The following is a 24659-nucleotide window of genomic DNA, read 5'->3' on the forward strand; positions in this document are numbered from 1 at the left end:
GGGGTAAGAGCAGACATGCATGAAATGGAAGAGATGCAGTTGAGGGTAGTGTTGAAGATGGAGGAAGGGAAGCCCCTTTCTTTGAAAAGGAGGACATCTCCTTTGTTCTAGAATGAAAAGCCTCATCCTGTGAGCAGGTGTGGTAGAGAGATGTAGGAATTGAGAGAAGGGGTTGGTGTTTTTACAAGTAACAAGGTGGGACGAGATATAATTCAGGTAGCTGTGAGAGTCCATGGGTTTGTAATAGACGTTTTTACAAGTAACAAGGTGGGACGAGATATAATTCAGGTAGCTGTGAGAGTCCATGGGTTTGTAATAGACATCGGTGGATAAGCTGTCTCTGGAGATAGAAACAGTGAGATTGAGAAAGGAGAGGGAGGTGTCAGAAATGGACTAGGTAAATTTGAGGGCAGGGTGGAAGCTGGAGGCAAAGTGGATGAAGCTGACGAGTTCAGTACGGGTGCAGGAAGCAGCACCAATGCAGTTGTTAATGTAGCATAGGAAAGTGTGGGATGGTCACCAGTGTAGGCTTGGAGCATCAGTTTTGAGTGATTTTTGTCACTGATAGTTGTGAGAAATAAGCAGTAAGACAATTAAGAACTATGTTGCTCACTGCAGTTTCAAGTATTCAGGTTTGAAGATGCCAGAAATGACCAGGAGTGAAAATGAAACTATTTCACTACTTCAACAAGTTATGAACTATGAAGAATTTGAAGGCATCAGCAACCATCCTGAATGTTACCATGAAAATGGAGATTTGGAGAATGCAATCATCATGAGCATTGTATGACAGCAGTCTGTTATCTAGACTTGGTGTCTGCTCTGATTTTGTTCATTGTGAACACTGGATTAATTCCTCCATTGATGACTATTAGGAACTAATATACATTGTAGTAGGATTGTTAGTGTTCTAATTTGTTCTGTATTTCATTTAAACTCATTTATTACTCAGTTATGGTTTTCATACTTTTTTTTTTAACTATTTCTGTGAAACTTCGGCTAACTGGGCCAAAATGTACTGGTCCTGATTTGTCCCAATTAATTGGAATCCACTCTAGTACCCTGAGATTCATTTTCTTGCAGACATTCACAGTAAATCCAATACAGTCAATGAAAACCTCCACACCAATTTCCTAAAGGCAAACTGCAAATACAGACAAAAATCCTCAATAAATAAGCAATATATTTGGACAGCATGGTAGTGTAATGGCTGGCATAACGGTATCACAGCACCAGCGACCCGGGTTCAATTCCTGCCGCTGCCCGTTAGGAGTTTGTATGTTCCCACCATGACTGCGTGGGTTTCCTCCCACATTTCAAATATGTAGGGGTTAGTAGATTAATTGGTCACGTAGGTGTAATTGGGCAGCAGGGGCTCGTTGGGTAGAAGGGCCTTTTACCGTGCTGTATCCGGAAATAAAAATGAAAAAATATACTGAGAACATGAGTTGTGGAGTCCTTGACAGTGAGTCTGTAGCATGTGGAACCGGTTCAGAGCTGAGGTGAGTGAAGTTATCCGTGTTGGTTCAGCAGCCTGGTGCTTGAAGCATAATAACTGTTCCTGAGCATGTTTTGTCTTTTGGATCAGAAATTCATCTTGTTGAGATTTGTTTTTTCTAATAATAGACATTGAATTAGCTCCAACACAGCAGTATTTGTTAGATGCTCTTGAGTTTTGACTATTCTTTCTCCTCCCTTTTGGTGGTTGTATTCTTTCCAAGGCAGAGAACAATGCATTTTTTGTTCACATTGCAAGGGAAGACTGTACTCTTTGAGTAGTGAACTTACTGTTTCATTGCTGTGTTCTCTAATGATGTTTTGCTTATTAACATCATGGTTCCGTTCAGAGTTAAGTTTCTGCATTTTATTTGTTCATCTGATGAAAAGTCGTTGTTGTCCCGAGCTGTTCGCTGAGTGAAATTTGGAAGGATGGTTTGCAGTTAGAACTGCCTTGTCAGCATTCAATATACCAAAAAAGGGAGGAATTCAGTGGAGGCTGCTCATTTGCATGTTTTCTGCTGACTTTCTTTGAAAGCTTTCTCTTGGCTGACTCTCCTGCCCTCATTCCACGCCCCCCCCCCGAATCATCCTGGGTTTAGACATATGCTCCAAGATCCCTTTCACAATCTGCTGCCTGCGACTTGCAGCTTACAACACATGAAGCGAGTTTACCCATGGTGGGAGCTAGGGTCTGGGAAGGACGTTGGAAGGAAAATCAGTAGTGGATTACGTTTAGAATGTGTCTGTATGTTTAACTTACAACCTTTCGGAAAATGAGGGCCCCAGGTTCTCAATGCTCCTTCCGGACCCCTTGGACTTGTTCCTGCTGTGCCTTGGTACTGTGTGGTGGCCTTACATCAGGACTGGAGAAATCAACTGTTTATTCCCCTCCACGGATTATTTATTTGTTGACAGAAGGCCTTTCTGCCCTTTGAGCCATACTGCCCAGAAGGCCCTTACGCCCTTTGAGCTGCACCACCCAGCAATTCTCCCAGTTTAGTCCTGTCCTAATCACAGGACAGTTTACAATGAACAATTAATCTACCAACTGGTACGTCTTTGGGCTGTGGGAGGAAACTGGAGGAAACCCACGCAGTTACGGGGAGAACGAACAGCAGTGGGAATTGAACCCGGGTCAATGGTACTGTAAAGCATTGTGCTAACTAGTACACTACCGTGCTGCCTGCCTGACCTGCTGAGTTCCTCCTGCTGCATTTTGTGTGTGTTGCTGGTGGAGTGCAGTCGGTCTAGCCAGATATGTGGGAGGAAAGGAATTGTCAATGTTTCAAGTTGAAGCCCTGCATTGTGACTGGGTTTGACATTGACATGACTGTTGATGGAATCTCAGATCTCCTTCCTGAAGTCCGGAGTTATTTCCTTGGTCTTGATGTTGAGTGCAAGGTTGTCGTTGTGACACCATTCAACCAGCTGATCTATCTCTTTGCTGTAGACTGCATCGTTGTCATCTGAAATTCCACCGACATCAGTGGTGTTTATAGGAGGCATATGGGCCATGCTTAGCCACATGCTCATGGGTGCAGTGCAGGGGTCCCCAAACTTTTTTGTGCCCTGGACCAACGCCATTAAGCAAGGGGTCTGTGGTTCTCAGATTGGGATCTCCTGGTAGTGGAAGTGAAGCAGAGGGCTAAGCACACGTTCTTGAGGGACTCTTGTATTGATTGCGAGGAGGGTGTTATTACTGACCTGCTCAGACTGCGGTCTCCTGATAAGGAAGTCGAGGATCCATTTCATTACTCTCAGGCTGGGCTGGCTGCATTACTCCGGTCTCATAAGATTGGAATTCAGCCATTCGGCCCAAGTCTGCTGTACCACTCCATCGTGGCTGATTTATTATCCCTCTGAATCCCATTCTCCTGCCTTCTCCCCATAACCTTTGCAACCCTGACTATTCAAAACCTGTCAATCTCTGCTTTAAAAATACCCAGTTACTTGGCCTCTTATTGCTGCCTGTGGCAATGAATTCCACAGATTCACCATCCCCTGGCTCATCCTCTGAAACTCCTCCTCGTCTGTGATCTGAATGGACATCCCTCTATTCTGAGGCTGTGTCCTCTGATCCTAGACTTGGTACTGTATTTGTCCACATGGAGCAGAGAGTGAGTTTGTAAATCTGTCTGGAGATGCAGCACGGAACAGGCTCTTCCGGTTCCAGGAGCTGCAATGTCCAACAGTCCACCTACTTAGCCCTAGCCTAATCACAGGACAGTTGATGATCAACTAACCTACTAACTGGTACGTCTCTGCAGGAGGAAACCAGAGCACCTGGAGAAAACCTATGCAGTCACGAGAAGAATGGGTAAACCTCCTTACAGTCAACGTTGGAATTGAACTCTGAACCCTGATGCCCCTAGCTGTAATACTGTTGAGCTAAATACTATGCATTTTGTTGCGTTAATAGTTCAAAGTAAATTTATTATCTAAATTTGTATATGTAACTATACACTAACCTGAGGTATAGTTACTCCTCACAGTGATGGCCAACTAGCACATCAGGGAAACAAACTCCTCTCCTTTCAACTTCAGCTATGCAGATAGCTAAGTCCTTTACCTTTTCCACCCATCACCTCCCAGCTTCTTACATTATCACCCACCCACTCGGCTTCACCTATCACCTTCTAGCTTGTCCTCTTTCCTCTCCCCACCACCACCTTATTCTGGCTTCTTCCCCTTCCTTTCCAGTCCTGATGAAGGGTTTGTGTGCGTGGGAGAGAGTGGGGGGGGGAGGAGGAGCTTTGCTTGTTTTGTTCTGCCAAGTATGCAAGCGTGGAGACAGGAGGACTGCTTGTGTGTGTTAGGAGGAAGGAACTTCTGTTCTTGTTGCTAGTTGTGTTCTGTTTTGATTGTGGAATCGGTCCTTCTGGCCCTTCGAGCTGTGCAGCCCAGCTTTCCCCCAATTTAAGCCTAGCTTAATCACAAGATAATTTACAATGACCAATTACCCTACTAACTGGTAGTCTTTAGAATTTGGGAGGAAACCCAAGCACCGGGGGGAAACCCACACAGTCATGAGGAGAACATACAAACTCCTTACAGGCAGCAGTGAGAATTGAACCCTGGTCACTGGTACTAACCACTATACTACTGTGCCACCACCATGTTGTGTACTGAGCATAGTGGGACTGATATATTGGCACCGGAATGCATGGTGGCATTTGCCAGCTGCCCCCAGCACATCCTTGGGTTGTGTTGGTTGTGAATGCAAATGACACATTTCACTGTATGTTTTGTCGGACATGATAAATCTGAATATGAAAGAGGCTTAGAGTAAGTATATAAACTACTGAAAACTAAAAACCAGTCAGTTGGAGAGGGGCCAATTTCAGTGGACCTGTTCTGGGTAAAATGAAATTTAAGCCTTCCGGGTAAACCAGCCACTGAACCATGCAAGGTCTTTGAGGTCAAGATATATTAGCTGTGGTCTAGGTACATTCCAAAAGACCACAAGACATAGGAGCAGAATTAGGCCACTCAGCCCATCGAGTCTTCTCCGCCATTCCATCATGGCTGATTCATATTATTATCCCTCTCAACCCCATTCTCCTGCCTTATCCTGGTAACTTTTGACATCCTGTCTAATCAAGAACATAAAACCTCCACTTTAATTATACACAACATGGTGGAGGAACTCAGCAGGCCAGGCAGCATCTATGGAAAAGAATACAGTTGACGTTTCAGGCTGAGTTCTGATGAAGGGTGTTGGCCCGAAATGTTGACTGTTTACCCTCTCCATAAATGCTGCCTGACCTGCTGAGTTCCTCCAGCGTTTTGTCTGTGTTGTTTTGGATTTCCAGCATCTGCAGATTTTCTCACATCTCCACTTTAAATGTACCCAATGACTTGGCCTCCACAGCTGTCTGTGGCTAAGAGTTCCATCATTACCACTACACTGGGCTGGACAGAAAGGGAGTGGCTGCAGGCTGATAGGTCATTTTCAAAAATGGAAGTGCGGAGATTCATGAAGAAAAGTTTGCTGGATATTATATAAAAGTGGGGACATCAGGAACTCTTTCAAAGGGCCAGTGTGGATAAATGGGCTGTTCCATTGATTATTATTGAATGATAACACCAAACAGAATCCAAGCTCAAATTATAAAGAGTTCATTGTTATAAAACAATAAACTAATCCAAGCATTGACTCTCTGGGGACATTCTAGCAAGTTTCTACAGGTGTAGCGTGGAGAGAATTCTGACCGGTTGCATCAATGTTCACTATGGAGAAGCCACCGTACAAGATCGGAGGTCTGTTGTCTCAGCCAGCTCCATCGTGGCCAGTAACCTCCTCACCATCGATGGGACCTTCAAGAGGTCGTGTCCCAGGAGGGCAGCATCCATCATGAAGGGTCCCCACCACCCGGGACATGTCATCTACTTGTTACTGCCACTGGGGAGATGGTACAGTGAAGATGGGGAGATGGGACCTGAAGACACACATTTATCTAACCAGGAACAGCTTCCTCCCCCCACCCGCCACTCCCCGCCATCAGATTTCTAAATGGACCATCAACACTACCTCCTTTTATCGCCACGGCACCAGCCTACCCGCCATCAAGGACGTATATACAGAAAGCTGTCGGAAAAGGGCCAGTGACATCATGAAGGATCTCACCCACCCTGCTCCCTCCCATCAGGGAGGAGGCTACGTAGGATCCACACCAAGACTACCAGACTCAAAACAATTACTTTCTCCAAGCAGTAAGGCTGATCAACACCTCCACCCGGAAACCCATCCCTCCACACCCCCAACTACCACTACTTTATCATTTCCTGTCAGTCACCTTATGTACAGACACTCCTGTGCTTAGCATCACTTTATGGACATAAAGTCAATCTGTGTATATAAGCTATCTTATGTACCCATTCTTTATCTTATTGTGGGTTTTTTTGTGCTGCATCAGATCTGAGTTAACAAATATTTTGTTCTCCTTTACCCATGTATTCTGGAAATGACATTAAACAACCTTGAATCGTATTTTACCTTTTATAGAAAATTGTGCACTGTACATCATAGAAGAGAGTGATAACAAATCTGATTTTGATTCCCTTACTGGCCTTGAGAAGTGAATCAGCTGTTTTGTTGTGTAGTTCTGTAGACAGAGAAAATGCCAGTGGAAGGCAGCAGATTCCCTCTTAGAATACAGAGCATGTTTACCTGTTTGATATCTCTTTCTATTACATGACCTCTAGTCCCATTAGCAACATCGTTGTGAAACTCTGTACCCGCACTAACCTACCCTCCTTCCGGACGGTGACTAGACCTGTGCACAATACTCCAGGTGGTCTCTCACTAATGTCCTGTACAGCTGTAACATCACATCCAAACTCTTGTACTCAGTGCCCTGACGGATGAAGGCAAACATGCTTTCTACCTGTGTTAACACCTTACCCTAAACTTTGTTATTGTCTTGCCTTAGTCCACCACAATGCACTGTTAGACATAGAACAGCACAGCACAGGCCCTTTGGACCTTAATGTTGTGTCATATCCAATAAATTAGTCATCAAATGGCCAACTAAACTGACCTCTTCTGTGTACACAAGTCCATATTCTTCCATTTCCTCACATTCGTGTACCTATCTAAACATATTTTAAATGCACATAATATATCTGTCTCTACAAACACCCCAGACACCCACCACTCCCTGTGTAAAAAAAATCTTTGCTCCTCACATCTCCTTTGAACTTACCCTCTCTCACATTAACCAATTTCCCCCGGAATCAATAAAGTATGACTATGATTAACTGCGTGCCCTCTGGTATTCGACATCTCAACCCTGAGAAAAAGTAAAGACCCCTCTCCAAACAGGCAGCATTTTACAACAGTGTCATAGTCACCACAACCACAACTATCATTCCAGTATGGGCTTAAGGAATGGAATTAAAATCTCTCTGGAGGACGATAAATGAATCTTCCCAATGATTAGTCCATGATCTCTCGTTCAGTAACACAACTAGACTCAAAATTCACCACGCAAAGTCAATCACAAAAATCAAATAAAATCACTGTGGCAAAAATACTAAGTTTGAGTGTGACAGATTATTTTTAAATGCACAATTTAAAACTACTGTAAATGCTTTAGTATTTGTAACCTTAAGAGAATAGTGATACAGAGTCTCAGAATTCTGGATAAGGATATGCAATTCTTTTCAAACCCACGTCCTCACCGTCCCCTGTGCACTGAGTAATGTACTGCAGCGTATAACATCTACAGGTACATTCGTACCTTCTTACAGGCAGTCACAGTAAATACAAAGAAATACAATAGAATCGAAGTTCAAAGTAAATTTTGTTATCAGAGTACATAATGTCACGACTTACAACGCTGAGATTGATTTCCAGCGGGCATACTCAGCAAAGCGATCAAATAGTAACTATAGCAGGATGAGTGAAAGATCAGCCAGAGTGCCAAAGACAACGAACTATGTAAATACAAATGCAAATATAAATAAATAGCAATAAATCACATGAATGTGAAATAACAAGATAACGAGGCCTTAAAGTGAAATCATTGGTTGTGGGAAACATCTTGATGGATGAGCAAGTGAGCGTGGTTTTCCCCTTTGTCAATGCCTGCAAGAAAATTAATCTCGGGTTGTATATAGTGACATGCACTTTGATAATAATGTACTTTGATAAAAATTTTACTTTAAAGTTTGAAGTAATGTGCTAATGAGGAAAATATTTCATATAAAAGAGCAATAGTTCTGATTCTGACTGCACAGTGTAAACATTTCTACTACTGGATGGGATTACTGTCAGTAAGTAGCTGATAGGTATTTCTACCAATGTTTATTCTGTACTACAAATGACGTTAACAAGTTCAGTCACTTAGATAAAAACAAGACTATTCAAAAATTCTCAAACCAAATACTGAGCTGTGATACTAGCTGGCAAGTCTCTGAACTTCACTCTAAAGTGTTTCTATTCCTGCCCTCCCAGCTCAAGAACAAGGGGAAGTAATTTATTAACACTATTGTTTAATTAGCTTGTTTATAATTTGAAATTAATTTCTTTTGTTGTTGAGACAAAGCAGGCAACCCCATGAGGAAGAAGGGGCGGGGAGCATTGATAGGGTCGACAGTGAATCTTTTTCACAGGATGGAAATGTCAAATACCAGAGTAATGCTTTAATGTGAGATGGGAACATTTGAAAGAGATTTATGAGGCAATTATTCCCCCCCACCCCCACACGGAGTGGAAGATGCCTGGGGCATGCTGCTAGACAGGAGGTAGAAGTAGATACGGTAGTGATGATTAAGAAGCATTTACTCAGGCAAGGAATATCCGGTGTACAGGCAGACGGGATGAGTTTAAGTGGACACTGTGGTCAGTACAGACAGTATGGGCAGAAGGGTCTGTGCCTATGTCGTACTGTCCTCTGTTCTAATTGTGATCTCTAATCTCTTCTCACTGCTGCCATCAGGAAGGTTGCAAGAGTGTTATATCCCACACCACCAGCTTCAGGAACAGTTATTACACTTCAACATCAGACTCCTGAACCACCGGGGATAACTTCAGTCACCTCAGCAATGAACTATTCCCACACCCTATAGATGCACTTTCAAGGACTCTTCATCTCATGTTCCCGATAATTATTGCTCCTTTATTTATTACTTATTTTTCTCTCCTGTATTTGCACAGTTTGTTGTCTTTTTTACGTTGGTATTTGTCTGTCTTGTTTTGTGTAGTCATTTACTGATTCTGTTGTGTTTCTCAGTACTTGCGGTGAATGCCCACAAAATCCTGAATCCAGGGTTATGTGGTAACGTGTGTATACTTTGAACTTTTAAGTGCGGCCTCACCAATGACTTGTACAACTGCAACATAATGTCCTAAATCCTACACTCAACGCCCTGACTGATGGAATCATATCCTTCATCGTCTGATCCAACATTCCCTCTTTTTTTTACAGCTGTGCAGACCAACCATTGCTTTGAGTGGGAAATTTTTACATGGCCTGAAAACTGCACAACACTTTTAATAAAACATTATATAAAAGAAAATTCTAGCTGCGTGGCCACAAAGGCTATGTGCACGTGAGCATTTCAGTTATTACGCTGCTGTGCACCCGTGCAACTTAGAGAGTGGTCCGTATGTGAGGTAGAGGGTGATTATGCATTGGACATAGTAGAGGCACGCATTCATGTGGTAGCCTAATATGTAGGTTCATTACTGGGATGAATGAGGATCAGGATTAAGCCATTGGGCCTATCGTGTTTTACCATACTCATTACAGACCTCTCCCGGAAGTTCCGAGAGTCTCCGGCATATTGATAGCGGCTGTCTGACACCCGGAAATTATATACAATATCCCGGGAATCGATTTTTTTGAGAGGGAGAGCGAGAGCGAGTGCGTGCATCTGGATTGGTCTCTCTGTGGGCAGGTTTTACAGTCGACCTCAAAAATAATGACAGTGTTGCTCGCTGCACTGTTTGCAACAGTGACTTTTCTATTGCCTGTGTGGGTTAAAATGTAAACGACATGTTGAGGTGAGTTTAACAGGTGTCATTTGTTCATTAGCGTAGCTAACGTTATTTAAACTAGCTGGCTAGCTGCTAAGGAGCTACTCTATTGATGTCCTACATGACGAGGCCAAACTCTCTGTAGACTTGCTTAAAGTTGTAATAGAATAAACATGATAATATAAGTACATATTTTAATGTCACATTTTCTACATATACCCAACTTGGTTTACAGATTAGACAAAATCACTAAACGAAGTATTACATACACCCTTGGAGGTTGACCAGGGATGCGGGGGGAGGATATGGGGTTGCGGGGAGGCGCATTTGCTACCTCCCTGAAATGAGTTTTTGCAGGGTGGGATGTCTGTCATTCAGCTCATGAAATTTCAACACGAGATTTTGCAAATGCTGGAAATCTTGAGCAAAACACAAAAAATGTTAAAGGAGCTTAGCGAGTCGGGCAGAATCTGTGGAGAGGAATAAAACTGATATTTTGGGCTGAGACCTTTGGATTGTTGTTAATGTACCTGCCTCAGCTCATTCCGTATACTGACCACCCTCTGTGAAAATGTTGCTCATCAGTTACTTACTGCCTGTAATGCAGCTGGCATTTCGGGCAGCAATGAAGTGCCTCCATCTCTGGCAGTGTCCAGGGCTTCCTTGTGTCAGTAGCTTCCCCTCTGTTTTTCACTACTGTCAGTCACAAGTCCCAGATGGAGACTCAGGAATACTGTTGCAGACATCCCACCCTGCAGAAACTCATTTCAGGGAGGTAGCACCACCACCCCGCTCTCCGTAACCCCATATTCCGCACGCCCCCCCCCCCCCGGTCGACCGCCAAGGTTTATGTATACAGGACATTTGATTATGAAAGAACACAATTTATTTGATCACATATTGAAACTATTTACACACACACACACACACACACACACACACACACACACACACACACTGATGCAAATAGCTTTTCTATTTCTTTTACAAACTTTCCTTGTACTGTGATGTTAGCTATGCTAATGAACAAATGATACCTGTTAAACTCACCTCAACATGTCTTTTACATTTTAACCCACCATGGGCAATAGAAAAGTCACAGTTGCAAACAGTGCAGCGAGCAGCACTGTCATTATTTTTGACCCCTATTAGGCAGGAGTACACTTTAGTGTAGTCTGGGGTGAAGAACGATTCATATCTTTTCTTTTTTTGGAACACTCTGCATGGCGCTGCAGGACACTAAACTGAACTGATGGACAATGAAAGAGAGAGAGAGGTCGACGGTAAAACCCGCCCACAGGGAAAACTGAGAGGTCTACTTAGCACAAAGAGAGAACAATCAGGATTCATTCTCATTCTCTCTCTCTCTCTCTCTCTCTCTCTCTCTCTCCCCCCCCCTCTCTCCCCCTCTCTCTCTCCCCCCCTCTCTCTCTCTCCCCCCTCTCTCTCTCTCCCCCTCTCTCTCTCTCTCCCCCTCTCCCTCTCCCTCTCCCCCTCTCCCTCTCCCTCTCCCCCTCCCTCTCCCCCTCTACCTCTCCCCCTCCCTCTCCCCCTCTCCCTCTCCGATTTCCGGGATATTGTATATAATTTGCGGGTGTCAGGGAGCCGTTTTCAATATGCGGGAGATTCCCGGAACTTCTGGGAGAGATGGGATGTCTGCTGTTGTACACAGATGTAGAAGGAGACTCCATTGCTGGTTCCGTAACAGATTTGTTTGACCAGAGCTGAGCTGAACCCCAGAACCTGGAGGACTGGTGGACCACTCTTAGTCTGGCCTCTACCCTTTTGACCTCTTTAGTATAGTTTTGCCAAAGCATGAAGCCTTGACTCCAGCCATCATAGTGCTCCGGGTCATTGAGGCGTGGAAGCCTACAAACCATGGTCATAGAACATAGAATAGTACAGCACAGTACAGGCCCTTTGGCCCACAATGTTGTGCCGACCCTCAAATCCTGCCTCCCATATAAGCCCCCACCTTAAATTCCTCCATATACCTGTCTAGTAGTCTCTTAAACTTCACTAGTGTATCTGCCTCCACCACTGACTCAGGCAGTGCATTCCACGCACCAACCACTCTCTGAGTAAAAAACCTTCCTCTAATATCCCCCTTGAACTTCCCACCCCTTACCTTAAAGCCATGTCCTCTTGTATTGAGCAGTGGTGCCCTGGGGAAGAGGCGCTGGCTATCCACTCTTATCTATTCCTCTTATTATCTTGTACACCTCTATCATGTCTCCTCTCATCCTCCTTCTCTCCAAAGAGTAAAGCCCTAGCTCCCTGGTTGAGGTCTTCTTGGAGGGTCGTCCCTTGGGTTCCTCTTAAATCTCTCCCCTCGCAGCTTAGACCCGTGCACTCTCTTTTGTGATTCCTGAACCCTGAGTGCATTCTCCTTACCGTGATACCATACCCTTCCGAGAAGATCGTGTTGATACAAGGTCGTGGCAAAAGGGGGAAGATTTAAGAGGAACTTGAGGAGCAAGTGTTATTATCAACACAATATTTTTTAATAACACAGAGGGTGAATGTATGTGGAATGAACTGCCAGAAGTCCGCTATGGTAGTGTAGCAGATGGCACAACACTGTTACAGCTCGGAGTGTTTTGGAGTCCAATACCAATGCCGCCTGTAAGGAGTTTGTAAATTCTCCCTGTGACTGCATGAGTTTCCTCTGGGTTCAAAGATCAAAGTACATTTATTACTAAAGTATGCATCGATATACAAGCGTGAGATTCATCCACTTCCAGGCAGCCACAAAGCAAGAATCCAATTTTTAAAAAAAGACCAACACCCAATGCACAGAGAAAGAGAAAAAAAAACACAAATTACGCAAACAATAGAAGCAAGCAACAGCATTCCGAACCAAACTGAGTCCATAGACCCCAATCCTGCAGCAATCAGAGTAAGCCCAGAGCTGGGTCTCAGTTTATCGTATAGCGGGTGAAATTGCCTTGAGGCTAGCAGACATGAAGCACGCAGCAGCCAGAGCGGTTTCACAGCCTCAGTTACATTGCTGAGGAAAGCAGAGTAAAAATTCACAGATTAGAACTCTTCTGGTCCCACATCCTGCCCTTCTAGTCCGTCTGACTCAGCGCTTAAATTGTCCGAGCACTGGGTCGTCCCCCGAATTCGGGTTTGAGCTTCGCTGCAGTGATTCACTGTGGGCCGCTTTTGGCCCACACTCGACCTTTCCAAATTGGCGCGGCACTTAGCTGGATCATAGGTGGACAGGCTCTGAAGCTCCGCTGCTTCAATGTTTAACTTCATCTCAGAAGCTCGAACATCTCTCGGAACATGATCCAGTTTCCTCCCACAGTTCAAAGACGTGCCAGTTAGTAGGTGAACTGGTCATTGTAAATTGTCCTCTGTTAGGCTGGGGTTAAGTAGGTGGCTGCTGGGCAGTGTGGCTTAAAGGGGCTGTTGCGTGCTGTATCTCTGCATAAATAAGTAAGGCATTGATGTAGGTACAGTAACTGTTGGAAAGATTTAGAAGCATGGGTAAACAGGACTAGCTTGGGTGGGGCATTTTGTTCAGCATGGACCAGTTGAGCCTGTGGGCCTGTCCCCTTATTCTCTCACACTCTGTTGGTTAAAGTCTCATCAGCCTGTCCAACCTCTCCCGATAACTCCGGTAAAATCCCCTCAGATGGGAATCTTGGTGGGCATGGACCGGTTAGGCCAAAGGGCCTGTTTTCCTACTGTGTTAATGATTTAGACAATAGATCATCGAACACTACCGCACAGGACAGCCCCTTTGGCCCACAGTGCTGTGCCAAACCAATTAATTTAGTATCAATAGCCCATAAACTAGTCTCTTCTGCCTACGCAGTGCCATATACTTCCATTTCCCTCAGTTTCATCTGCTTATCTAAACGTCTCTTAAAGTCTCTGATGTTTCTGCCTCTAACACCACCCCAGGCAGTGCATTCCAGGCACCCACCACTCTCTGAAAAAAAAATCTTGCCCTTCGCATCTCCTTTGAAATTACCCCCCTCACATTAAATCGATGTCCTCTGGTATTAGACATTTCAACCCTTGGAAAAGGACACTGTCTTTCTAGTCTATCTGTGCCTCTCATAATTTTATAAACCTCTATCAGATCTCCCCTCAGCTCCCTCTGCTTCAGAGAAAGCAACTCAAGTTTTTCCAAGCTCTCGTGATAGCACACACCCTCTAATCTAGGCAGCTTTCTGATCAACTTCTTCTGCACCCTCTCCAAAGCCTCACCATCCTTCCTATAGTGGGGTGACCAGAACTGTAAACAGTTTCTTTGGCATCCTGTTGTTACAGTGGTGCTAGAAAGTTTGTGAATCCTGTAGAATTTTCTCTATTTCTGCATAAATATGACAAAAAATGTGATCAGATCTTCATGGAAATCCTAAAACTAGATAAAGAGAACCTAATTAAATAAATAACACAAAAAAAGCGTTATACTCATTAACTTATTTATTGAATAAAATGATCCAATATTACATGTATTTGTGGGAAGAAGTATGTGAACCTTTGCCTTCAGTAACTGGTTTGACACTCTTGTACACAGCAATAACTTCAACCAAATGTTTCTGGTAACTGTTGGATCAGTCCTGCACATTAGCTTAGAGAACTTTGAGGCCATTCCTCCTTACAAAACTCTTTCAATTCTGGAAAGTTGGTGGGCTTCCTTACATCAACAGCTTCCTTCAGATCTTTCTACAACATTTCTAGGGAATTAAGGTCAGGACTTTGACTCAGCCATTCCAAAACATAGATTTTCTTCTTTTTGAACAACCTTGTTGTTGATTTACTCTTGTCTTTCGGATCATTGCCTTGTTGCATTATCCAACTTTTATTAAGCTTCAGGTGATGGATCGCTACCCTGATATTCTCCTGTAAAATGTCTTGATACAATTTTGAATTCATTGTTCCCTCAATGATTGCAAGCTGTCCAGGCCGAGGCAGCAAAGCATCCCCAGACCATGATGTTCCTTCCACCCTGCTTCACAGATGGCATGAGACGTGCAGCAATGTGTTTCTTTTTAAAGCAGTGCTTTCCTCTGTGGTGTCCTTCCATGAACACCATTCTTGTTCAGTGTTTTTCTTATAGTGGACACATGAACAGTGACTTCAGCAAGTTCTAGAGATTTCTGCTGGTCTTTTGCTGATACCTTTGGGTTCTTTTTCACCTCATTCAGTATCTCACGTTGTGCTACATTTATGGACAATTTCTTTTACTGTGGACAGATGAACTCTTTGGGTCTTCAGAAATGCATTTGTAGCTTTTTCCAGCTTTATGCATCTTTACAATTCTTCTAAAGTCCTCTGAAAGTTGTTTTGATCAAGGCATGGTGCACATAAACAGATCCCTTTTGAGAAGAGCAGGCTCTGTCAGTAACCTGACTTTTTCTGTCTTTTTTATGGGGCAGGACACCTCTACAACCCACACCTCCAATCTCAGCTCATTGATTGGAACACACAACTCCAAATAGCCTTGTAGAAGGTATTAGCCCAGAAGTTCACATACTTTTTTTCAATAAATACATGTAATATTGGATCATGTTTCTTAATCAAGAAATGAACAAGTATAATATTTTTTGTGTTATTTATTTAATCAGGTTCTCTCTACCTAGGTTTGGGACTAGCATGAAAATCTGATCACATTTTAGGTCATATTTATGTAGAAGTGGAGACAATTCCACAGGGTTCACAAACTTTCTAGCACCACCGTATATACACTTGAATGCCTGAACTGATGTGAATTTTTTGCATATTTGTTTAGGAACTGAATGCATAAGTCTAGCCTTTATTAAAATGTGATTTCTGTTTTTGATTTCTCTGCAGATTTTCTCCTGGTTGGACTCCAGGCCTAAGGCTTGGGGAGATCCGGCGTCGCCATAGATTCCAACAACTGGAGCGGCAGCGAGAGTCCTGCCGAAGACCCGGACAGGATGACCGACTCTGCCGATAAGCCGATGGACAACGACGCGGAGGGGGTATGGAGTCCAGACATCGAGCAGAGCTTCCAGGAGGCGCTGGCCATCTACCCTCCCTGCGGCAGGCGGAAGATCATCCTGTCCGATGAGGGCAAAATGTATGGTGAGTCAGTGAGAGAGAAACATCACTGGGAGGATGTGACGCTGAGGCGTTATTAGTGATACCGCACCTGGAGTATTATAAGCCGTTTTGGACCATGTATCTAAGAATTGGTGTGCTGGTATTGGAGAGGGTCAAGAGGGGGTTCATGAGAATGATTCCCAGGAATGAAAGGGTTAATGTATGAAGAGTGTTTGATGGCTTTGGGCCCTCTGGAGTTTAGAAGAATGGGGTGGTGGGGGAGGAATCTCATTAAAACCTTTCTGCTATTGAAAAGAGTGGATGTGGAGAGTATGTCTCCAATGGTGGGGGAGTCTAGGACCAGGGGACATAGCCTCAGAATAGAGAGACGTCCATTCAGATTAGAGATAAGGAGGAATTTCTTCAGCCAGAGGGTAGCGGATCAGTGGAATTCATTGCCTCAGATGGCTGTGGAGGCTAATTCATTGGGTATGTTTAATGTGGAGATTGGCAGGTTCTTGATGAGTCAGGGCACCAAAGGTTACAGGGAAAATGCAGGAGAATGGGGTTGAGAGGGATAATAAATCTGCCATGGTGGAACGGCAGAGAAGTCTAGAGGGGCTGAATGGCCTAATTCTGCTCCTAGCTCTTATGGTCTTACAGAGCAGATGGAATGGTGACAGCTGCCAGCTGAGTTTCCTTCTCCGTGTCTCCATGTCTCCCTCTGCTCTCTTATCCTCTTCCCCCCACCACCCCCAAAACCCGCCCTGAAATCAAGTGCCTCTCTGCATAGCTTTCCGATGAGGTAATGGAAAAGCAGGGGGAAGACTTCTTTTCTTTCTGCATGTGGCGCCTTGCAAATCCGAATAGTGGCAGTTTGCTGCCGTGCACCTGTCGCTCTGAGTGAACTGCATTTCTATTAAAAACACAAGTATTGTGTCACAGAGCGAGTCTTGCAGCTGGTGTGAGCAAAGCAAGGGGCCAGATGAGGGGGGAGAAGGGGAGAGAGTTGCTTGTTGCAGACCTGCTGGGAGAGAGATCCTGACAATAACAGCAAAATGCATTGAGAATTTAAGCTACAACTCTCTTAACCTCGGGATGAAACTCTGCCTGGGAGATTAATGTAGTCACTTGAGTCCCAATAAAGGAAGAGGGAATTTTAGATACTCATGGTTGGCCTAATCTTTTCCAGCTCTGCATTTCAAACATTTAAGCTTTGGCAAGGTGAACGAGGGATAAGCGTATCCTGTGGCGGGGACGGTCAGTGAGGGGCAGATATTTCACACAAAACATAGAACAGTACAGTTCTGTTGTGTATTTAATATTTCAGTAATATTTGAGTAATGTATGTTGATTAATCATTCTTGTTTATTTAAATAATTACGGGTTATATGTATAAATACATGAATTGCATATGTCATCACGCTACTACGCCTCGCTTAAAGTAAACTCACATTTTGAACTCCTGTGTCTTCCTTTAAATTAGTTCAATGTTTTAAAGTTACAAAGCAACAAATTTCTCATACTCCTATGCTCTAAGGAATAAAGTCCTAAGCTATTCAACCTTTGAGGACCCAGGCCCTCAAATCCCAACACCATCCTTTATATGGGTGGCTAGCATTTAAGGAAATATTACATGATTTGTTACAATTATTCATTTTCTTTTAGGATACAAAGCACAATGGTGCTGAAACATGAAAGAAAGTACTTTATAAATCTGCCAGGAAAAGTAAATGCTTGAGACTCAGGATGGTTTTAAAATTTTGGCAAAGGATTACCAAGAATTTGAGGAAGAGAAAATGGTGTTCAGGAATAAACTGGTGAAAAATTTTAAAAGAAAGTAAACTGTTAGGATCTTCATAGAAAGATAAAACAAAAAGGGAAAAGGCTAGTTAGAATAGAAGCAACACACATCAAAGTTGCTGGTGAACGCAGCAGGCCAAGCAGCATCTCTAGGAAGAGGTGCAGTCAATGTTTCAGGCCGAGACCCTTCGTCAGGACTACGAATAGAAGTAGCTTTCTTCCAGATGGAGGCAGGACAACATGTAATTGGGGATAACGTATAATACTACAGCACAGTACAGACCCCTTGTCCCACAATGTTGTGCTGACCTTCCACCCTACTCCAAGATCAGTCTAACCATTCCCTCCCACACAGCCCTCCATCTATGTGCCTATCAAAGATTTTCTATCCAAGATTATCTGCCTCTGCCAACACTCCTGGCAGGGCATTCCGCAAACCCACCACTCTGCTTAAAAAAAAACTACCTCTGACATCCCCCTCCACACCCCCTATATTTTTATCCCAGCACCTTAAAATTATGCCCCCTTGCATTAGCCATTTCTACCCTGGCATAAAGACTCTGGCTGTCTACCTGATCTTTGCTTCGCATCATCTTAAACACCTCTGTCAAGTTACCTCATAAAACACAATGTCCTACAGCCCATGATATTTTGCCAACCCTCATCCCTCTCTTCTACATAGCCATCCACTTTCCTATCATCCATGTGCCTATCTAAGAGTCTACTAAATGTTCCTAACTTGTCTATCTCTACCACCTCCCTGGCCACGTGTTCCACATACCCACGTGTTCCCCACTCTTTATGTAAACCACCTATCTCTGACATCCTTCCCATACCCTTCTCCAGTCACCTACTTACCATGCAGTGACGTGGCTCATTGGGATGCTCACTACGGTGCACCTGTGGAAGGTTTTGGAAATGTCCTCAGTGCTTCACATTGTGGGGTCGCACTGAGAGACAGTGAGGTAGGAGATGTGGTTGTTGATAGCAATGTCTCACCGTTAATTTAGTATCTTGTTAAAAGGCCCCTTTGGAAATGATGCCCATAATATCGTAGACTTTTACAGCAAGTTTGAAAGTGTTGCAGAGTTTTCAATCTAAACAAAGTATTTTTATGCAATGGCTAGATTATGAAACTTCATTAAATTATAGAGCACTACTGCACAGAAACAGGCCCTTCAGCCCATCTGGGCTATGTTGACTTGATATTATGTCTAGTCCCATCTATCTGCACCAGTACCATATCCTTCCATACCCCTCTCATCCATGTACCTATCCAGACTTCTCTTAAATGTTGTGATCAAACCTGTGGCCAACACTTCCACTGGCAGCTTGCACATTCTGACCACCTTCTGAAGAAGATCCCCCTTGAGTTCCCCTTAAATATTTAACCTTTCACCCTTGACCTCTTTCCCTGCTGAATTGCTCCAGCATTTTGTGTGTATTGCTCTGGATTTCCAGCATCTGCAGAATCTGTACTACCTGTTATGGGACTCATGAAAAGACCCCTTGAACAACAAGATTAACTCTTGAGCTCACACCCCATCTCATTTGGATCTTCCATGGTCCACACTTCTCTATCAGATTCCATCTTCTCCAGCCCTTTGCCTTTTCCCTCAACTACCTCCCAGCTTCTTGCTTCATCACCCTTCCCCACCCATCTGGCTACACCGATCACCTTCTAGCATGTCTTCCTTCCCCTCCCCAACCTTCTCATTGTGGCTTCCTCCCCCTCCTTTCCAGTGCTGATGAAGGGCCTTGGCCCGAAACATCAATTGTTCATTTCTGTAGATGCAGACTGGCATGCTGAGTTCCTCCAGCATTTTGTGTGTGTTGCTCTGGATTTCCAGCACCTGCAGAATATCTTGTGTTTATGATCTCTAGTTATAGTTTCGCCCAACCTGAGGAGAAACAGCTTGCTTGCATTCAAAGTTGAAAGGAAATTTATTATAGAAGTACATCTATGTCTCCATATACAACCCTGAGATTCATTTTCATGCGGGCATACTCCATAAACCCATAATAGAATAATAACCATAATAGAATCAATGGAAGACTGCACCAATTTGGGTGTTCAGCCAGCATGCAAAAGACAGCAAACTGTGAAAGTACAAAAATAAGTAAGTATAATTATCAACAACAAGAAAGTGAGTCCACAGGTTGTGGGAACATCTCAATGATGGGGCAAGTGTAGTTGAGTGAAGTTCTCCCCTCTGGGTCAAGAGCCAGATGGCTAACTGTTCCTGAACCTGATTGTGTGAATCCAGAGGCTCCTGTCGGTTCTTCCTGATGGTAGTGTTACAAGAATCACCCCTTGTAATAATGATCAATGAGGCACAGAGAATCTGTATATACCAACAAGTAACTTATTATTTCACCTAAAAAAGCAGGTGGGTTCACACTCTTATCTACCTGTGTGCTCCCTACTAGAACCCCTGACATTCCATGAACAGTCAATGAAGAGAAAAAGATATTACCCAGGAAAGGAGTCTGCGCTGGCCAGGCATATGGCTACTTGTGTGAGAATGGTCTCGGGTTTAGCAGATCATTACCTGAAGCTTCCTGTGTCCACATTCAGTTGCTCTGACTAGATTATCCAAGAGCAAGAAACTGCTCGGAGTCCACAAAATGGGGGAAACAAAGACTTACTGGCTTGCCTGCTTCTCCTGTCCTTGATCAGATTGAAGATTCTTCTGGCCAACAGTAACCTTGAGAAAAGAGCATGGCCTGGGTGGTGGGTGTCCCTGATGATGGATGCTGCTTTCCACTGACGACACTTGATGTAGATGTGCTCAGTGGTGGGAGTGTGTTACCTTGTCTAGAAGGAGAATGAGAGGAGACATGATAGAGGTGTACAAGATAATAAGAGGAATAGATAGAGTGGATAACCAGCACCTCTTCCCCAGGGCACCATTGCTCAATACAAGAGGACATGGCTTTAAGGTAAGGGGTGGGAAGTTCAATGGGGGATATTAGAAGAAGGTTTTTTACTCAGAGAGTGGTTGGTGCGTGGAATGCACTGCCTGAGTCAGTGGTGGAGGCAGATACACTAGTGAAGTTTAAGAGACTACTAGACAGGTATATGGAGAAATTTAAGGTGGGGGCTTATATGGGAGGCAGGTTTGAGGGTTGGCACAACATTGTGGGCCGAAGGGCCTGTACTATGCTGTACTATTCTATGTTCTATGTTCATCATCAACATTATGTCCTGTGCCATGGTCTATCATGGTCTATCCATGACCATAATTGCTGTTGACGTATTTTTCTACAGGAGTGGTTTGCCATTGCCGCCTTCTGAGCAGTGTCTTTACAAGACAGGTGACTCCAGCCATTATCAATACTCTTCAGCGATTGTCTGCCTGGTGTCAGTGGTCGCATAACCAGGACTTGTGATATCCACCACCTGCTCCCGTGGCTTCACATGACCCTGATCGGCGGCTAAGCAGGTGCTACACCTTGCCCAAGGGTGACCTGTAGGCTAGCAGAGGAAAGGAGGACCTTACACCTCCTTTGATAGAGATGTATCTCTATCTCACCACTCTATCTATACCCTTCATGATTTTATATACCTTTATAAGATTTCCTTTCATTCTCCTAAACTCAAGGGAATAAAATCCTCACCTATTCAACCTTTCCCTATAACTTAAGTCCTCAGATCCCAGCAAAATTGTTGTGATTTTTCTGTTAAAGTGGCTAGCATTTACAGAAAGAGCACGAGTTGCTACAGATATACATCTCTTTAAAACACAAAACACACTTTATACTTTATTGTCGCCAAACGATTGATACTAGAACGTACAATCATCATAGCGATATTTGATTCTGTGCTTCCCGCTCCACTGCCAGATAACACATAAAAGAAAAAGCCAGGACAAAACTAAGGTACTCTTGAGGCTTAGGGTGGTTGTAAAAATTGGAGTTATAGACAAGTACTGTGCAGAAACAGGCCCTCTGGCCCATTTAGTCTGTGCTTAATCATTTAAGCTGCCAACTCCCATTGACCTGAACCCAGACCATAGCCCTCTATATCCCCACCATCCATATACCTATCCAAACTTCTCTTTAACGTTGAAATTGAGTTTACATGCACCACTTGTGCTGGCAGCTCATTCCACATTCTCACCACCCTCGGTGAAGAAGCTTCCCTTCATGTTTCCCTTAAGCTCTTCACCTTTCACCCTTAACCCATGACCTCTGCTTGTAGTTCCATCCAACCTCAGCGGAAAAAGCCTGCACTTACCCTACCTATACCCCTTATAATTCTGTATCCCTCTATCAAGTCTCTGCTCAATCTTCTATATTCCAGGGAATAAAGTCTGAACTGTTCCAGCTTTCCTTGTAACTCATGTCCTCCAGAACCGACAACATCCTCGTAAATTGTCTCTGTACTCTTTCAACCTTACTTACATCTTTTCTGTTGATAGGTGGCCAAACGTGCACACAATACTCCAAATTAAGCCTCACCAACAGCTCATACACCTGCAACATAGCATCCCATCTCCTGTATGCAGTACATTGATTTGTGAAGGTCAATGTACCTCATGAGAATAAACTGGTAGAAAATAAAGATGTTACTGTAAGGATCTTTATAGAAATGGCGAACAATGACGAACAGCTTCTTTTCCGATGGAGGCATTTTAACATTTTATGGGGGATGTGGAGATAATGGTGAGATTAAACAAACCCTTTGTGCCTGACTTAATGGAAAGCACAACAATCCTGCCAGAGATACTGCACATCCTCGGGTTGTGTTGGTTGTCAATGTAAATGATGCATTTCACTGTATGTTCAAAATTCAAAGTAAATTTATTATCAAAGTACGTATCCGTCACTAGGTACAACCCTGAGTGTTGTTTTCCTGCAGGCATTCACAGTAAATATGAAGAAATGCAACAGAATCAATGAAAATCTTGCACACAAGTGACCCATGTGCAAAAGACAACAAACTGTGCAAATCCCAAAAGATAAATAAATAAGCAATAAATATTGAGGGCATGAGATGAAGAGTCTTTCAATTAATGAAAGATTTCAATGTACCTGTGAAACATAAATGAATCTGCGTTGGAACCAAAGGTGTGGTCCAAACGAGCAAGGAAAATAAATTCATATTAATAAAGAATATTGTGTGTGCAAAAGGGAATACTGTTAGAGAGGTTAATGAGCTTGAAAATGAATAAATCCTGAGGAACTAACATGTAGATCTGGAGTTAATGGGGCCTGTTGCCATCCTTCAGCAGATCCCTCGTTGCTCTAGGTTTCTGTGTCTGCAGCCTCCCGACCCTGCCTGGGGCCCTGGGTTAATGGCAAATCTCCATGGCATAAAAAAAGGTTGGGAACTCTTACTCTTTCGAACCAATGAGGATTGAGCTAAGAAATAGCAAATATAATCACAAGGGATTCTGCAGATGCTGGAAATCTGGAACAAAACACACAGAATGTAGGATGACAAGCAACACACATCAAAGTTGCTGGTGGACGCAGCAGGCCAGGCAGCATCTCTAGGAAGAGGTGCAGTCGACGTTTCAGGCCGAGACCCTTCATCAGGACTTAGTCGACTGCACCTCTTCCTAGAGATGCTGCCTGGCCTGCTGCGTCCACCAGCAACTTTGAATTTCCAGCATCTGCAGAATTCCTGTTAGAATGCAGGATGAACTCAGCAGGTCAGGCAGCACCTATGGAGAGGAATGAACAGTGAATGTTTCGAGCTGTAGGACCCTCTTTTGGACTGGAAAGGAGTGGAGGAAGAAGCTAGAATAAAAAGTTGGGGGGAGAGGAGGTAGGCTAGCTAGAAGGTGTGGGGGGCAGCAGAGTTCACAGTGGGGAAACACAGAGGGATTCACTGAACTCCCGTAGAAGAGATTTAAACTTCTTTAGGGTCAGCATCCCTCGAAGAAATTTCGTAGTGCAGCAGCAAGTATAAACTTGAAAAAGTCTGCAGGAGCTGAACGTAGAAAATGTTGATACTATCTGTATCAGATTCAGAAAAACAGTTATTCCTTTGTCCTTTTTTACGTGTGTACTGGAACTGACATTAAACAATCTTAAATCTAAATAATATTTGGTGTAGCAAATATCAGAATTAGAGGTATGTGTAACGGTGATCACAGGAGGCAGACTTGTCTGTAGACTGGACATTTCAAAGTTATAGTAACGGGTGGAAGGTGAACGTTGTTGCAGGAAAGCTACATCCATCATCAAGACCCCCACCCAGGTCATCTTCTCTTCTCACTGCTGCCATCAGAGAAAAGATACAGGAGCCTCAGGACTAACACCACCCGGTTGAGGAACAGTTATTACTCCTCAATCATCAGTGTTGAACTGGAGGGAATAACTACACTCAACTTCACTCGCCCCAACACTGAACTGTTCCCACAACCTATGGACTCTCTTTTAAAGATTCTTCATCTCATGTTCCCAATATTTATTGCTTATTTATTATTATTATTATTATTATTATTATTATTTCTTTTTCCTTTTACATTTGAATACTTTGTTGTATTTTGCACACTGGGTGTTTGTCTGCTCTGTTGGATACAGTCTTTCATTGGTTCTACTATGGTTCTTGAATTTACTGTGTATGCCTGCAAGGAAACAAATCTACATGTTGTATATGGTGACATATACTGTATGTACTTTGATAATAAGTTTACTTTAAACTTTGTAAGTCAAATGCAAATCTGATGGTGGAGGGGAAGAGGCTGTTCTTGAATCATTGTGTATGTGTGTCTTCAGGCCTACTGAAGGTAGCACTGGGACGAGGGCATGCCCTGTGTGATGACACCCTAACCCTAATCTCAATGTATGTGCTACCTTGAGATTCATTACAGGGCAAAATAAATGCAATATT

The 24659-nt window shown here is 43.6% G+C and overlaps 1 protein-coding gene across 4 annotated transcripts in view; it reads left to right on the forward strand.

Annotated features, from left to right (window-relative positions):
• The window catches only part of LOC134353556 (transcriptional enhancer factor TEF-1), a 326595-nt gene that overhangs the window by 133829 nt on the left and 168107 nt on the right, over nt 1–24659 (forward strand). For all 4 annotated transcript variants that reach the window (XM_063061583.1, XM_063061584.1, XM_063061585.1 and 1 more), the window contains exon 3: nt 15797–16051. In XM_063061583.1, the coding sequence (XP_062917653.1) occupies nt 15904–16051 (148 nt within the window). In that variant the 5' untranslated portion in view covers nt 15797–15903. The remainder of the gene's footprint in view (nt 1–15796; nt 16052–24659) is intronic.

This window comes from Mobula hypostoma, chromosome 11 (genome assembly GCF_963921235.1).
Source record: "Mobula hypostoma chromosome 11, sMobHyp1.1, whole genome shotgun sequence".
NCBI classification, from domain to species: Eukaryota; Metazoa; Chordata; class Chondrichthyes; order Myliobatiformes; family Myliobatidae; genus Mobula; species Mobula hypostoma.